At 42.3% G+C, this 17,749-nt stretch overlaps 1 protein-coding gene across 1 annotated transcript in view; it reads right to left on the minus strand.

Moving 5' to 3' along the window:
- Positions 1–17,749, minus strand: part of BRINP2 (BMP/retinoic acid inducible neural specific 2) — a 108,777-nt gene that overhangs the window by 10,019 nt on the left and 81,009 nt on the right. Inside the window, exons 3-4 of the mRNA XM_038542418.1 lie at positions 11,624–11,814; positions 10,150–10,358 (exon numbers count right to left, since the gene is read on the minus strand). Coding sequence (XP_038398346.1) covers positions 10,150–10,358; positions 11,624–11,814 — 400 coding nt within the window. The remainder of the gene's footprint in view (positions 1–10,149; positions 10,359–11,623; positions 11,815–17,749) is intronic.

Below are 17,749 nucleotides of genomic sequence, written 5' to 3' on the forward strand. Positions count from 1 at the left end.
GAAGAGAAAATTCAACATGGGCAGAGGAAGCTGGACCTCTGAGCTCGAGTCCCCTCTTCTCCTGCCCCAGAGGGAGACAGGAGGCCAGATGTGGATGCTGTCAGCCGGCTGGTGCGCCCAGCTGCATCCACTTGACGTGGTGCTCACAGGCTTTAGGGATCCCGAAGATGAAAAGCACTAGAGAAATATGAGTTATGAGTATTATTATTAGTATTAAACATTTAAGTCCCACCTCGGCACTGAGACGTCCTCAGAGAAAATCAGCCATGGGCTTCCTGCATATTTTAATAAGTATATTAAATATACATAAACTCTTACAGCCATGTAATATTCCAAAACACCACAGAATCATTTTGAAATATTATAAAGTTGGCCTATCCGTTTTTCCCTGATGTTTTTAAAGTAGAAGATGAAGAATGGGAGTCCTTAAATGCACTGAAATAATTCCCTAATAAGAATGATGGGGACCCGCGGCCCTTTCTTCTCAGGATCTCCGAAAGCTCTGCCAACAATCAATCAACCAATCAACGAGTATTTATTGAGCAGCCACTGTTCAATTCCGTACAATTCATCAAACATTCACAGAGCGCCTCTCCTGGATTTCTTCAAGGAGTCAACCCTGATACCTCTGGTCTCTCCTGGCTCCAGGCACCTCCACTCTGCAGCAGGCACAGATGCTGCACTTGCTCATCCTTTCCCATGAGTACGTGGTTAGAGTCTGGGTCCTCCACACACTAAAGGCTCCACAGGAGTAAGCTCATCATTGTTTCATTCACCATGTTGTCAACAACAATTAACACAGTGCCTGGCACACAGTAGATGCTCAATAACTTAGAGCGTGTTCTAAGTTATTAGAATATATTCTAATATGTTCCAGGCTTTGCAGGGTAGAGAGGTGAGCAGAGAGATGCCCAAGTTATGTGCTGTGTCCTCTGGGAAATCACACCCCGTGGGTGAGGCAGGTGTATATTCAACTGACAGACATGCATCCGAGCGGAGCAGAAGCCATGTGTCAATGAGCACAGAAGAAAACAGCTCCAGACAAAGGGAGCACAGAGGAAACAGCAGCAGAGGAGACTCAACTGAGCTGGTCCTTAAAAATAAGTAGAAGTCTGTTGAATCACTGTATTGTACACTGTATGCCAACTCTACTGGAATTAAAATAAAACAAACTGAAATAAGTAATAACAAAGGAAAGTAGAAGGGGAAAGGAAAGTACTCTGAGAACAGGGAGAAGGGGCAGCGTGAGCTACAACACACAGGCTGGGCTGCATGCAGTGAAAATGTCTAGCACCCTTCAAGTGACCAGGGTGAAGTCACCAAGTAAAGAGCCAAGTATAAATGACACTTTTAAAGGGAATCTAAAAATAAAAAATAAATAAATAAAGGGAATCTAGTATTTTTAGTCTTAAAAATTACTCATGGAACAGAGTAATTAAATGAAGGACGGTTTGATACTGACTAGAAATACAGTAGGGAGATGGGAGAGATCCTTGGGACTTAAAGTAGTCTGAGAAGGCTTCATGGAGGAGGTGAACCACGAAGGATATATAAGAATGGAGGGAAAGGAGGAGGGAACTAGGAGAGAGATAATTACAGACAAAGACAGAGGGGCAGCCACAGTGCAAGAAAAGCAGCAGAACCCAGCCCTCATCAAGAACAGGACCAAGACCATTGACAGGGGCAGTGATGACTTCTCTACAGTTGCAAGCTCATCCTCCAATATCATCCCATTTAACTTCACAAAAACTCTGAGACAGTCTCACTGCCATCACTCTCCAAAGAAGGAAACCAAGGTTCACAGAGTTACGAGGCCCAAGGCCACAGAGCTGTGAGTAGCTAAAACAGGATTTTAATGTGGGGGATCCTCAGGCCCATCAGTGTTCCTTCTGTCTCCTGTGAGGATGTGTCAAAGGACCACAGAAAATAGTGAATTAACCCCCTTTGGATGACATCACTTCTCAAAACAGGTATAAAGAGAGCAGTTCATCCCAAATAGTTTAGTGATCTGCCCTCTGTTCAGAATGTGAACACAGGGCAAAGCAAATTGTATAGACTTGAGACCACAGTCTCCTAATACTACAGATGAGGAAACCGTGGCCAGATGAGTTAAATGATTTACTCAAAGTCACACATCTAGTTAACCTGCACGGCTAGGATTCATTCAATGCATTCATACATTCTTTCACTCACTCATTTATTCAATGTAACAAATATGCAAGGAGCATCCAGAACTCAGTGTAAGGCAAGTCACTGCCATAAGGAGTTTACAGACAAGTGGAAACATGTTTCTCTAATCCCAGCATTCGGGCTGTTACACTTGGGCCTGCGTCCCTCCACAGGTGGGCGCTCGGTGCCAGGTAATGGCTCTGTATTGATGGGTGACTGGCTGTCAAACCTCAGGGGGAAGGCAAAACCAGGCTTCTTTCAAGGTGAGTTCATCTCTATGGTGTAAGAATCCCTGTGAAAGGAGCCCTGGCTGAGGACTGGCCCAGCTCTTCTGGAGTGAGATGGACTGAAGGGCAGTGGGGAATGGTGGGGTAGATGGTGGGTGGGTGTGGTATTTAGGACACTTGCGTTTCCCCGCCTCCAGGTAAGCCGGCCACCACACGGTCACTGAGCTCTGCACTGGCTTTTCCATCCACCCACCCCTAAGTTGGTTGCTCACCAGCCTCAAGTCCAGGCAGGGAGGGAGCTACATGTCTTCTGTAGGAGTAGGATGACCAGCCAAGGAGGAGAACAGCGAGCAGCCGCTCCCCTCGCCTCTCTCCCCCCACAATCCCCACCTACATAGATCCATCTGCTTCCCCACCACTGCCACCATCTCATGCAGCATGCCGGTCTGGCTCTGACGCTGATTTCTGACCTTCACTTTGCTATTCCCAAAGGTCAGCTCCACAAGAGGACAATCAGGTAAATCATTGAAAAGATCTGGGTAGCTTCCCTTTGTTCATCTTAGCTCAAGGACAGGAATGAGGAAGAGACAAAGGCTATGATTCCCACGCTCATTTCCTTCGAGGGAAGGAGCCAAGCCAGATCTCCGAGAGGGAAGAAGGCCTACTCAGATCATGCTGGATCCTAAAGTCATTGCTCTTTTCACTGCTGTTCTACCTTGAGCCACCTCTGTCCTTCTTAGAGACCTAAGGAGATGGGAAGGAGAAAGGGAGCTGGGGAGGGTCCTCTTACAGCTATTCCCTGGGCACTGACTTGATAAGCAGGACACCTAAAGACCCCTTTCCCCAAGTGTGCGGAGTTCCAGAGACTCTGGACAGTCAGTCCAGAGAACTGTGCTTTCTCTGTAACAGAGGCAGCCAGTTGTGTCAGGTTACAAACAAGGCCCATAGAAGTAATGGAAAGTGCAGTTCACTCAGGCACATGCGTTCAAAGAGCATCTCAGATAAGCTTTCAGAAAGGGAAAATAATTGTGTGCTAATTGGTCTGTTGACAGAGACTGTCCTGCCTTCAGAAAGCCCTGATGGATCTCAGGTTCATTAGCACATCCAATTTTCCATAAATACCAGATTGTGCAAACCCTCTTTCCTGCCAGCCCCCTCTCCTCGCCTTGCCCTTTCTTCCCCACTGCTCTTGTCCTACCGAGGGAGACACCTGTAAAGCTAAGAGTGTCTAAAATGGGCTTCTAACTATGAACTATAGGGCTGGGCAGGGCGAGCACAGCTGATGGTGTTTGTGCTTAAAAGAGCTGCAAATTGAATCCCAGGCTGTGGCGCCCAGGAATTCAGACAAACCTTTTTAAGGATGCTTTGCGAGAACGCATCCTTCTTGCTATCCTGGGACCCAGCCGAAGTTCTGTGTGGGCTCTTTTCAGTAAGCTCTGGAACATATCAAACCAATCTTTCCCCAATCTTTGAGTAAGTAGAGGGTAAGCTGCAGCGGAGAAGCAGGCTCCTCTGCTTAACGGCTCTGATCCCTTCCAAGGGTTGCACACAGCACATACAGTGCACGGCATTCAGCCCTTTACAGTGTGCAAAGTGTTTGCATGAACTATGTCATTGGGTGTCACCCCAACCTTATGGCAGAGAAAGGGGTGATATTCACAATATCAGCAGGTAAGACCGGAGTGCGCAGACTAATCAGAAAAAGTACAGCGGCGGTACCAAAGTAGCATTCTGGAGGCCTCCTGGGGTCCATTCACCCATAGGGGAGATCTGGGGGCTTTAGGTGAGAGAAGAAGGTGGTTAGGATGGCACCCAGCGGCTGGGCGAAGACTGTTTACCCAGCTGTCATGGAAGTGGCTTGATATTCTAATAACTGGTACAGCCTTATCAGCTGAGTGTAAGCCCTGGGTACAGGTGAGTCAGATAATTGGTAATGCCATGTCCTGGAGTACGCTGACTTCTCAAGGTCATAGGAATGGTGAGCCCCAAGGCTGAAACTCAATCCCAATTCTCCTCACTTGGACAAGCGTTTCCCACTAAGCCAGGGAGCCTGCTTTCACCTACCAAGCATTTTATTGAGGGTTTCACCACATGCCAGCTGCTGTGAAGGGACCTGGAACTGTGTGCATGCTACAGAGTCCCTGCTGCTCTAAGCCCTCCTGCCACACTTGTGGCTTTGGGGAAGTGACAGTGGGGGTGTCAGCAGTTGCAATATAAGGTGACAAATCCTGTAACAGAGGTGTGCACTAATCAGGGTAAACCTTGCAACAGAGTGGGATGTTCTATCAAGTGAGCAGACTGGTGGGATAGGCTGCCAAGAACCTTCCTTTGCTCCTTTATTCAGCAGTGCGTGCTTAGATCACAGGGTTCTCTAGACCTCACTACGCTATATGAGGAGAAGAACCTAGAGGAATGGAAGGTGGAGAAAACACTAGATGATCCTTGTTTTCTTACTGCTTCTCTGAACTGTCTCCCATGGGGAGAGCACATTGCAGTCCTCAACAGAGAAAACACCAGGCTGATCAACCCAGCAGAGGATAAATTATGATCTCACACTCCATGTGTAATTGGAGGAATTCCAAAAAGAGCCTTCCAAGGATGGTGGCCTCACTTTTGCAGAGATAGACAGTGACTCTAGTTCTGGAAAATGCATCATCCACAGACCCTATACTAGATGTGGCTTTGGGTGCCTTCCGATCTCTCTACCACCTGCAGGCTCTGCCAAAGAGATGAGTCCAGTCAGCCACATTGGAGACTATGTATTAGACTCTTTGTGTTGGACTAATGTGGACCTTGAACCAGATTTTTCCTCCAGGGACTTTAGAACTGTGATACTGAGAGAAAAAAATGTAAGGGGTGGTGGTGGACACCCTTAAAATTCAGAATAAACAATTATCAAGCAATTATTATGTGCCAGGCCCTGAGCGAGACTACAGCAATGAACAAGTGTGGTTCCTGCCAGGATGGCATTGCTTGAGAGAGAAAACAGAAGGGGAGTGTTCATTGTGGGCCAGAGGCAGCTCCAGAGCAAGGCAGAGTTAAATGTAAGCTGAAGTCATGGGTATACAGAAAGTCTAGAAAACAACAACAACAACAAAGAACTTGGACAAGAGAAGCCAGAAGATGAAACAGATGAAAAAAACACATGGCATACGTTTCACTAAGAAACAGAGATGTAGCCTTGGCATCTCACTGTCCTACAAGACCTGGAATGCATTTCGTGTCTTGTCCTTGGAGATCTGTATCTGTGATATTCTTCACCACAGTCCTCTAAATAAATCACCTTTATGCTCAAGTGACCTTGAGTGGCTTTGTCTCTTTTCAGCTAAACATGCTTCTGTGCTCTTGTACACACACTGAGAAGAACATAACCTATGTGGAAAACATGGTCAGAGACACAGTCGCTCATTCAATCAGTCAACAAATCTTCACTCATTACCCATAATGTGGCGAGCTCTGTACACCCAGTGGGAACCAAAGATGACTAAGTCCATCCCCCAAGGACCTCGTGGTCTCAGAGGTCATCATGTTAGCTAGTGACTAGAATTCAGACTAGAATTCAAATGATGAGCCCTATAAAAGAGGTTTGTGCTTGAGACACTGCAGAGGAGCATTTTAACCCCCTCGGGAGTCAGGAACGACTTCACAGAGAAGTAACCCTGTTGACTCACGCAAAGAAGTGTGAGGAAGAGCCACGTAGGTAAACAGGCAAAACACACAGCAGGTGCCCAGGAAGTATGTTTGAATAAAGACAACTGGTCAGACAGGACTGGGTGATGTGATAGAAATGGTGAAGAAAGGGCTGAGGCGGGAAACAGGGCATTGAGAAGAGACAAAAGAACAGTCAGGACAGACCTTTGATGGCCTTGGTTTTGTTAAGAAGAGTTACTCTTTTTCAAGCTCCAATTGTGCTGTGGCTCACGTATTCCATATATTTTCTTATTTGAGCCTCCTAGAAATCCATCGAGGTAAAAAATATTCTTTTTCAATAGTTTTGAGGATGAGAAAAGTAAGGTTCAGAGTAGTTTGGTAACTTGCTCATAGCCTGCCAGGAGCAGTGGCACAGCAAAGACTCAGGTGTGGTCCTATGTCCTTTCCATTGCGTCCCATCACCACCATGGCTGGAGTGCAGTGGTTTAAGCAGGGTGCATGATGATTTGCACATATGCAGGTGGCAGAGAGGGTGAGTCTGGGAGAAGAGCTGAGAATGGAAGCTAGTTCAAAAGACAATGTGAGAAAATCGGGCAAGAGTTGACCCATTCCTGAATTAAGGGGATGGCATGCCCCTGAGGAGGCAGCAAAGGGCAAATTGAAAATCTATCCATGGGCCATGGAGTCTAAGGCAAACAGGCAAATGAGGCCATGATAGAATGCGAAAAGTTAGCCACATCAAAGGATAGGAAGGAACATTCATAGGACCTTTGAATTATTGATCCATGTCTACCTTTCATTTCTAGACAAGATCAATTCTTCTCCATCTTGGACTCAGCCCACTCGCTACCCAACTAAAGGGGGAATGGGGCTCCCCAGAGTTCTATCTTCTTGTTAAAACCCACTCTGTGCCACTGACGGTTTCTTTTATCATTTTAAGCTGCCTAAGAGACCAGCCTCCCAAATGTACCCTACATCCCTGTTAACCTCAGCCCTTATCCTCTCAGATTCTCACTCTAGACACTGTACATCCCCTGATCCGACCTCTTCTCTTCAGTTAGCTTCCAAAATGCTCTCTCAGTCCCATGATCAGTCTTCAGCAAGAACTTCTATAATCTCAATCTCTTCTCGAGAGTCCTCTTCATCTTTTTGTATTAACCACAGCCCAGCAGACGCTGAAGACAGGGGATCCTGAGCAACCTTCCCTAGGGGTGACCCACTGCTTTCCCACACCTCTCACCACTGGGAAAAGGAGTGATAAAACTCACAGCTATGCTGACCAGTCCCATGTTATAATTATGACCATGGGTATCAAATGGGCCTGCAGGGCTGCCCAACAATCCACAATATCGATCTTGTAGTTGAAACACCTAACTCCCAGTCTTCTGGAACCATCTCCTACATTCTTTCCTCAACAATTCCTTCCCCTCCTTTTTAGCCAAGGACTCCAATTCTTGGCAAATAAGGAATTGGATCAATCACAAGAGGACAACCACATCCTCCCACCACATCTGCATCCTACTGCATGGTGTCCTGTGCACTTGAATGCCTCCTGCTACAAAGGATGGGATGTTTATGCCTCTATGTAAGACTCACTCCTCCATGGAATATCAGCCTCTCCTGCCTACCTAACTGCCCTTGCAATTGCCTCCTGTTGCTCCTGCATCATTCTCTCCCTCTCTTCTGAATCATTTCAATCAACTTGCCAAGATTCGAGTATCTTCTATCTTGAAAACGAAAACTCCACCACTCTTGACCTTCCACCAGCTATCAGCCATTTTTTTTCTGTTTGCTTTTATAGCAAAAACTTTAGAGAACTGTCTCTACTCCTCTGATTCCTCACTTTGCTTTCTCTCTTGAACCTTCTATACTCGGTCTTTTGTACCTGTCATGTCACAGAAACCACTCTTATCCAGATTGCTAGTTACCTCCATGTTACCAGATTGAAGGTCCATTCTCTGACTGCTCCACAGCATACAACATAGTTGTCTGCTCCTACTTTGGTGAAACACTTGCTTCATAAGGTCTTGTGATTTGACTTTGGTTCTTTTCATACCTTTCTGCCTGGTCTCAGCCTCCTCTATTGGATCCTCCTCTTCTTCTCCACTTCTGAATATTGATATGCTGCACAGCTCAACCCTACATCTGCTTTACCACTACTCAAGTGATCTCATCTCACTCTTTCCCATGGTATTAAATACCAACTACACATGTGTATATATTTGTATGCCAAATGATATCTCTAATCATGACCTTTCTCTTGAAATCTTAGTGTTTATATCCAACTGCCTGTTAGATATCTCCTCTTGGATGTCTAATAGGAATGTCAAATTCAATGTGTCTAAAACCAAGCTCTTGATTTGCTTCTTTCAGATTGGCACTTCCCCCAGCATTGTCCCTCTCAGTAAATGGAATCACTCACTGTTCATCTGACTCCTCATGCCAAAAATCTTGCAGTTAATCTTGATTCCTTTCTTCTAATTTATTAGCTAATCCTATAGGTTCTACCATCAAAATATATCCTGCATCTGCCAACTTCTCACTGCTTCTGTACAGCCAGGTTTGTCTGAGCAAGCCACCATTATTTCCTTCCTTGACCGCTGCAATAGTTGCTGCATCGGTCTCCATGACCCCTCTTTCTCCTCTCTTCCCTAATCAATAATGCCCTCATGATCTTAACATCCTTTATTGATCTCTGTCTCAGGCAATATACCACCAGGGGGGAGATAAAGTTTTCTCTGTAGGCTCATCTCCCACTTCACCCCTCTTTTGACTGCATTCCAGCTACATGACACAATGTTTCTGGATCCTAACACGTATTACCCCAAACACACTTCAGGGCAACTGTATCTGCTCTCACTCAATATACTCATATGGCTCCTTCCCTCCCTTCATTCAGATCTCTCCTTAAATGGTATTTCTTCAAAAAGGTCTTCCCCAAAGTTCTATGTCCCCATCATTCTCTTTCCTTTACCCTGGCTCCATTTCTTCATATCATCAATCCCACCTGACATTATATATTTAATTAATTATGTCTCCATTACAAGAATTTAAACTTCATGAGGGCAGAGACTTTATATGTTTTGTTCATTCTGGGGTTCTCAGTACCCCGAGCAGTGCCTGACACATAACAGGTGTTCGATAAATATCTACTGAATGAGTAAATAAGTGAACAAAACTTCCTTCAAATTTTGGGTGTGATAAAAGCAGCATATAGCACAAGACTGACCACCACTCACCACCCTAACTTTATATTTAGAATAAAATAATCCAGCATTCTCAAGTATTGTCATTGGTATTCCCCTCCCCGAAAACAACTTGAACTTTCCTAGAAATCTCCTAGATGTAAGTAGAGAAGATGGGATGGAGGTTATAATCATTAATGTTATAGTAACTATTGATCATTTTCCAACATGCATGAGAACATATCACTCCTCTGATTAGAACTCTCTGGTTGTTTTTCATTGTGTTTTGACATATTAAAATTCCATATCATGGCCATGTGACCTGGTTCCAGTCTACATCTGAACCCCATCTCATATCAGTGTCTTCCTGTTCACCTTACCACAGTCACAGCAGTCTTCTCTGTGTTCTAAGGCACCAATCTGGTTCCTGCCCCAGAGCCTTAGCACTTACCTGTTCTCACGTCTGAATACTCTTCCTTCAGGTCATTCAGATGTCAGCCTCAAAGTCTAAATCCAAAGTGCCCTTCTTCCTGGACCAATCTGGCTAATATTAGCTGTTCCCTTCTCTCACCCCAGGAAATCTGTACCTTCTGACTCTGTCCTTTCTTTATATCTTTATCTAAAATGACTTTGCTTTTACTTGTTTGATATCCTCACCTCTCACCAGAATGTAACCTCTGCAGAATAAGGACTTTGTCTACCCTTCACAATAGGCTGTTGGCTAGTGACTGCCCCAGAGTAGAAGCTACACGATTATTTGTTATGCAGTGAAGACCTGGGCCCCTACCGTAGAGCTGATTGTGCTTTCCCACGTCCAGTAGTCAGGCCTGGCTGCCTCAGAGCCAGTTCCAACTCCAGCCTCCCTTTGGCTTCCCTCTGCCTGTCTCCCCCCTCTCCCAGTGCTTCTCGGCTGTTACCTTGATGGCGCCTGTGGCTATCTGGATATGGTGCAGCCGCCTCAGTGTGCTCTCTCTGTCGATGAAGTAGGAGGCTGCCAGCTGGTGCAGGGTCTCCAGGGACACAGCAGAGCTGTTTCCACTGCCCCCGACCACAGGTACACTTCCTGCTGTCTCTGTCTTGCGGCTCAGTTTTCGCTTGTCCACAAAAATGGTCAGAGACTCCTCTCCTATCACAAATAACACAGGTTCATTGGTGAGGCCTTTTGCTCCTTAGTCCCCTACCAATTAGAACATGAAACCCTTGGCTAGAATAGTCGGGAGTTCAGAAGGAGTGCGTTGGCCCTGCAGACGACCTCTTACCCATCACTGTCTTTAGAATGGTCTCCTCAGACAGTACACGGGGTAACAGGCATCACCGCTCCAGAGGCCCTCCTCCCTTTCCCTTCATTCTTTAACTATTCCATAGCTCATTCCCTCCCCTCCAGCTTATCCATTTAACATCCTTTATTGATCTCCCTCTCAGGCAATCTACCTCCATGGGGGAGATAAAATTTTCTCTCTCAAGTTGTTTATAAGAAGTCACCATGGATATTTCTGCTCCCTCAGAAAGGGCAAAAGCCTTGAAGTTCAACCTGCCTCCTCCCCATCAAACACTCAACACCTACCACATGCTGACAGCTGGCCTGAACCCTTGGAGAGATCCTTTTGGTCCATCAATGAGCTAAATGTTATAATAAATCCTGCTTTCTGGGATGCCCGGGTTGCTCAGTGCTTGAGCGTCCACCTTCGGCCCAGGGCGTGATCCTGGAGTCCCGGGAGTCCCATGTCGTCGGGCTCCCTGCATGGAGCCTGCTTCTCCCTCTGCCTGTGTCTCTGCCTCTCTCTCTCTCTGTGTCTCTCATGAATAAATAAATAAAATCTTAAAAAAAAAAAAAATCCTGCTTTCTTCTTCCCAGGGCAGAGAGAACTCTGCCTCTTCAGAGCTTTTGATTTGGCCACAGGTTGCACTATCCCCACTCCCAAGGCAGCCCAGGACCATTGGAATTTGTTTGGCCAGTTACCAATCTTCAGGGAGGCAAGTAGGGATCAGGGACTCAATGGACATTTACTTCTTTGCCTCTGGGTCTGATAACTAGAGCCACAGCAAACATTAGATGCGGAGAAGCGGCTGGGTTAGAAGGCTCTGTTAAAAGAAAACTGGGAGCGCCCCCTGCTGGCAAGTAGTTAGTAGGAGCCTGTCAGTCCCCCAACCTCCTTACCCCACACCCCCTCCTCAGGAGGATGCTTATAAGCAAATAGCAATGTTCTGGGGGTGAATCTGGTTATCAAGAGATCATACCGTTCTCAAAGGCACCGGAAAGAAAACGTTTCTCAGGCAATAACAGGCCAGGAAGAACCAAAACCCAGGAAGGCTCAAGCTCTACTCAATGGGTCTTAAATCTATTTTCTATTATCTGGCAGCCAGTTAGTGTAGGATCATGATGTTGCTTACCTCCAAGGGTGGCAGAAAGTAAGAAATGAGTGCCGTACTTTTTTATCAGGTTTTCGGTAACCTGTTGTAGGTTGGGTCTCCTTCCGAGGAGGCGAATGTTCCGGATAAATTCTGGGGCAAGAGGCAATGGCAAACTGAAGAAGTCCTTCCTTTCCAGAGCCAAGTTGTTTACTTTCCAACGGGCAAACTCCCTGGAGGAGAGATCAAGGGATAAAGAAAAACTCAATGTATTTAAGAAGAAGAAACATAAATTCTGAAGTAGGTAATGCTCTTTCTCCACTGGCACCACGCTCACTTCCCCTCAACACACACCTCTTCACATAGAGGCCCCCAGTGACAGAAAAAGGTCCTCTGTCCTCCCACCCAGCCTCCCCTTCCCAGGCTGTGAGAAAGACTTCCATCAGAACTTTTTCCATTCAGCTTTCTCACTGGAGAGTAGCTAATCAGCTTATTCATATAAAGTTAGTCATGTGGTATAGTGTAGTATGGGGAGAAATATGCAAACAATGAAAATATGAGAACAGTGGTTTGTAGAGATATGATCTAGTTACAGTTGCTACTCAGTGGATGAGTCACATCACATATCGTGACTTCAGTTACCCATTTATAAAGTCAAGAGTTTGATCTACAGCAACATTTCTCAAACCTTTTGGTCTCAGGACCCCTTCAAACTTTAAAAAATGATTGAGTCCCCCATGATGTGGCTTATGGCTATTGAGGATTGCCACTTTAAAAATTAAAACTGAAAAAAACCGAAATTTGTTATTTTATTTAAAGATAACATCAGTAAATTACATATAACATAAATAACATATTTTTATTACAATAACCATATGTCCTAAAACAAAACCAATGTAGCAAGAAGAGTGGTATCACTTTGCATTTTTGCAAGTCTCTTCAATATTTGGCTTAGTAGAAGAGAGCTATACTGTCATACTTGTTTCTGCATTCAATCTGTTGTGATAATTGTGGATATTCTTCTTTGTGGATATTTGTTGTTCACTCAACAAATGTCATTCCTTAAAGGTTAGCTACAGCCTGGAATCTGAAACCAAATCAATGCATCTTTATAACTCTGCTACATTAAATCCAGTGTTCTATACTGTACTTTGAATGTGTCCTCTTACCCTTCATGATTTTGAAACATCATGCACTGGTCATCTAAAAAATATGAGATCACTAAATTATTCAGATCTTCCACATTGTGACACTTTTTATTATATAATATCAAAACACGGGATCCCTGGGTGGCGCAGCGGTTTAGCGCCTGCCTTTAGCCCAGGGCGCGATCCTGGAGACTTGGGATCGAATCCCACGTCAGGCTCCCAGAGCATGGAGCCTGTTTCTCCCTCTGCCTGTGTCTCTGCCTCTCTCTCTCACTCTCTCTCTGTGACTATCATAAATAAATAAAAATACCTTTAAAAAAAAACACCATATTTGTTAATATCACAAATCTCATGAGTAAAGTTGTTAAATATTAGAACTGCTACCAAGCTCATAATGACAAATAAGAGTTTTCCAAAATTCTAATTTTCATTTGAAAGCTTAAATTTTATCATTGGCAACAAATACTGTTAGTCATTTTCCTTGAAGAGGTAGGTTTATTTCATTTCCTTTTTTTTTTTTAAGAAAATGTTTGCCAGATACTAAAGTATAAATAACAATAGTTTGTCTGTTGGTTGTTCTTTCAAGAAAAATTCAGTTCCAATGAAAAAGCAGCTACTTCAGTTCACAGTTCAATCACAAAAGCATTTTTCCCTGAGACAATCATTCTTCAATAGCCTCAGATGTGCTTTAGGTGTATTTTCCAATTCATCATACAAAATATTAAAAAGACATGTACTCAAGGGTCAGGATCCAATAAAATTAATAAACTTGACTACTTCAAGGACATTCTTATAAGAATCTAGCATTTGTGTGTGTGCGTGTGTGTGTTTAGGTGCATGTATGTAATGATAAGGAATACATGACTACTGGTGTCATTCGGCGAGACTGCCTTAATTCAAATTAAGATGATTTATTTTCACACCATTAGTGTAGATGTCAACATGGATATCCCAAAAAGGCCTAAGAGGGTCCACCTTTTGAGAAGCCCTATTCCACAAGATGGCAAGAATTCCTTTCTAGTCCCATCTAGACTTTTAATCTTCATGCTTTGTTCCTCACTGAAATGTCTGCATTTTAAAGGGGATACATTTCCAAGAGGAATTTGTCCTGGGATGAAATTTAAAAGACCATGTCCATTAGTAAGAAAAGATTCTTCATGGTCTTTCACATTATACTCACAAGGGCCAGCTCTGCTGCCTTAGGAAACAACAAAAGGCAAAGTCTTATCAACCTTCTCACCCATCCCAACTGTGCTCTTCACGACAGTACTAAAGCTCGCTCTAACTTTCTCCCCAAATCCATGGACTACAAATTATAGGGCAGTAGAAAAAGAAAAGAATTCCAAAATAAGTGAATAAAAGTCCATGCCCAATTTAAGGCTATAGAATTCTCCCATCTAACTCCAGGGACTAAGAGAGGAGGGGCATGTGCCAAATATTACCAGGGAAACAAAAGAAAAGAGATGACTAATAATTCAAGGTTCCAACAAAGTCTTTTAAAATTTCCATTGTGTGGCTTTATTTATCTAAGCAGGCAAGTTCATAATAATACATTATCATTTATTTCCTTTGTACAGGAAATGTTAAACTTTAATTAAAGTAGAAGGTATTTGTCAAAGTGTTTTCTATCCCAAATCCCACTGCAGCATGAAGAACAATTGCTTGATCCCATGTCTAATTGGCCAAATGACCAATCAAAAGACATAATGTGACTTAATAGACTTTTTTTAAAGACTCAACTATATGCTGCCTATAAGAGATTCACTTCGGCATTAAGGACACCTATACTGAAAATGAAGGGATGGAAAAAAGAAACTTGGGGTAGTTATATTTGTATCAGTTAAGGTAGACTTTAAGCCAAACTATAACAAGAGACAAAGAAGGTCATTCTATAAGGACAAAGGGATCAATTCATCAAGAAGATACAACATTTGTAAATATTTATGCACACAACATAGGAGCACCTAAACATATCAAGCAAATATTAACAGATCTGAAAGGAGAAATAGACCATGCTTCAACAATAGAGGGAGACTTCAATACCTCACTTTCTACAAGGAAGAGACCATCCAAATAGAAAATCAACAAGGGAATATTGGCCTTACACTTCATATTAGACCACATGGACATAACAGATATTTGCAGAACATTTCATTCAACAGCAGCTGAAAACACATTCTTCTCAAGCACACATGGAACACTCTTCAGGGTAGATCACATGTTAGGTCATAAAACAAATTTTAATAATTTAAGACGACTGAAATCATAACATGCATCTTTTTCAACCACAACTGTATGAAACTAGAAATTACAAGAAGTGGAAAATTCACAAATAAGTAGAGATTAAACAACATGCTCCTGTAAAACCAATAGGTCAAAGGAGAAATCAAAAAGAATCTTGAGACAAATGGAAATGGAAACACAAATACCAAAACTTTTGGGATGCAGCAAAAGTAGTTCTAAGTGAGATGTTTACAGTGATAAATGCCTACACTAAGAAAAACTAAAGATCTTAAATAACGACCTAATTCACACCTCAAGAAAAGGAATAACAAATTAAGCCCAAAATTAGTCGAAGGAAGAAAATAACAATGATCAAAGTGGAAATGAATGGCATAGAGACTAAAGAAAGAATAGAAGAGATCAATGAAAATAAAAGCTGGTTTTTGGAAAAGATTTTTAAAAATACACAAATCATTAGGTAGACTAACCAAGAAAAAAAAAAGGAAAGAAAATAAATAAATAAAATTGGTAATGAAAGAAGAGACATTACAACTGATACCACCCACATAGAAAGGATCACAGGAGACTACAATGAATAATTATATACCAATAAATTGGACAAAGTATGAGAAATGGATAAATTCCTAGAAACATATAACCTACCAAGACTGAATCATGAATAAATAGAAAATCTAAACAGACCAACTACTAGAAAGAAGACTGAATCAGTAATTAAAAAAAAAAAAAAAAAAACTCCTAATAAACAGAAATCCAGCATCAGATGGTTTCACTGGTGAATTCTATCAGACATTTAAAGGAGAATTTTTACCAATGATTCCCAAATATTTCCAAAAATCAGGAGAGGAGGAAAACTTCCAAACTTATTTTATGAGGCCAGTGTTACCCGGATACCAAAACCAGACAAGGACACTATAAGAAAAGAAAATTATAGGCCAGTATCCCTGATAAACATATATGCAAAAATCCCCAACAAAATATTGGCAAACTGAATTCAACAGTACATGAAAAGAATTATATACCATAATCAAGTCAGATTTATTCCAGGAATGAAAGGATGGTTCAACATTTGCAAATCAATCAATGTGATACACCACACTAATAAAACTAAATATAAAAATGATATGATCATCTCAATAGGTAGGAAAAGCATTTGACAAAATTCAGCATTGATTTATGATTTAAAAAAAAAACCCTCAGTAAAAAGTGTATAGAGGGTATACCTCAACATAATACATACCATATATGACAAGACTGGAGCTAACATTATACTCAATGGTGAAAAGCTGAAAGCTTTTTCTCTAAGGTTGGAACAAGACAAGGTTGCCCATTCCTGCCAATATTCAACATAGTACAAGCAGTCCTAGCCAGAGCAATTACTCAAGAAAAAGAATTAAAAAGCATCCAACTCAGAAAGAAAGAAGTAAAATTGTCAATTTGCAAATGACATGGTTTTATATATAGAAAACCCTAAAGACTCCACAAAAAAAAAAAAAAAAACCAACCATGTTAGAATAAAAAAAAAAAAAATCTAGCAATGTTGCAAGATACAAAATCAGTACATAAAAATCAGTTGCATTTCTATAAACTAATAACAAAAAACCAGAAAGAGAAATTAAGAAAATAATCCCATTTAAAATACATCAAAAAGAATAAAATATCTAGGAATAAATTTAACCATGAATATAAAAGGTCTCTACACTGAAAACTGATACATTGATGAAAGAAATCGAAGAAGACACAAATAAATGGAAAGATAGTCTATGCTCATGGAGTGGAAGAAGCAATATTGTAATATCCATACTATTCAAAGCAATCTACAGATCCATTGTAATCCCTATAAAACTTCCCATGGCATTTTCCATAAAATAGAAAAAACAGGGGCAGCCCCGGTGGCGGTGGCGCAGCGGTTTAGCGCCGCCTGCAGCCTGGGGTGTGATCCTGGAGACCGGGGATCGAGTCCCACATCGGGCTCCCTGCATGGAGCCTGCTTCTCCCTCTGCCTGTGTCTCTGCCTCTCTCTTCTCTCTCTCTGAATGAATGAATAAATATCTCTTTAAAAAAAAAAGAAAAAAAGAAAAAGAAAAAACAATCACAAAATTTGTATGGACCCACAAAAGACTCCAAATAGCCAGAGCAATCTTGAGAAAAAAGAACGAAGGTGGAGGCATCACACTTCCTAATTTGAAACTATATTACAAAGCTATAGTAATCAAATCAGTATGGCATTGGCATTTAAAACAGACACATTGGCATCTATGCTAAGTGAAATAAATCAGTCAGAGAAAAACAAATACCATATGATTTCACTTATAGGTGGAATTTAAGAAACAAAACAGATGAACATAGGGGAAGGGAAGGAAAATTAAAATAAGATAAAAACAGAGAGGGAGAAAAAACATAAGAGGCTCTTTTTTTTTTTAAGAGGCTCTTAATCATAGAAACAAACAGGGTTGCTGGAGGAGAAGTGGATGGGGGATGGGGTAACTGGGTGATGGGCATTAAGGAGGGCACGTGACATAATGAGCACTGGGTGTCATATGCAACTGATGAATCACTGAATTCTACCTCTGAAACTAAAACAAAACAAAAACAAAAACAAAATCAGACACATTGCTAGTGGAGCAGAACAAAGAACCCAGAAACAAACTCACACGTATATGGTCAATTAATTTGTGACAAAAGTGCCAAAAATACATAATCAAGAAACAACAGTCTCTTCAGTAAATGGTAATGAGAAAACTGAATAACCACACGCCAAAGAATTAAACTGGACCCC

Source organism: Canis lupus, chromosome 7 (genome assembly GCF_011100685.1).
Source record: "Canis lupus familiaris isolate Mischka breed German Shepherd chromosome 7, alternate assembly UU_Cfam_GSD_1.0, whole genome shotgun sequence".
NCBI classification, from domain to species: domain Eukaryota; kingdom Metazoa; phylum Chordata; class Mammalia; order Carnivora; family Canidae; genus Canis; species Canis lupus.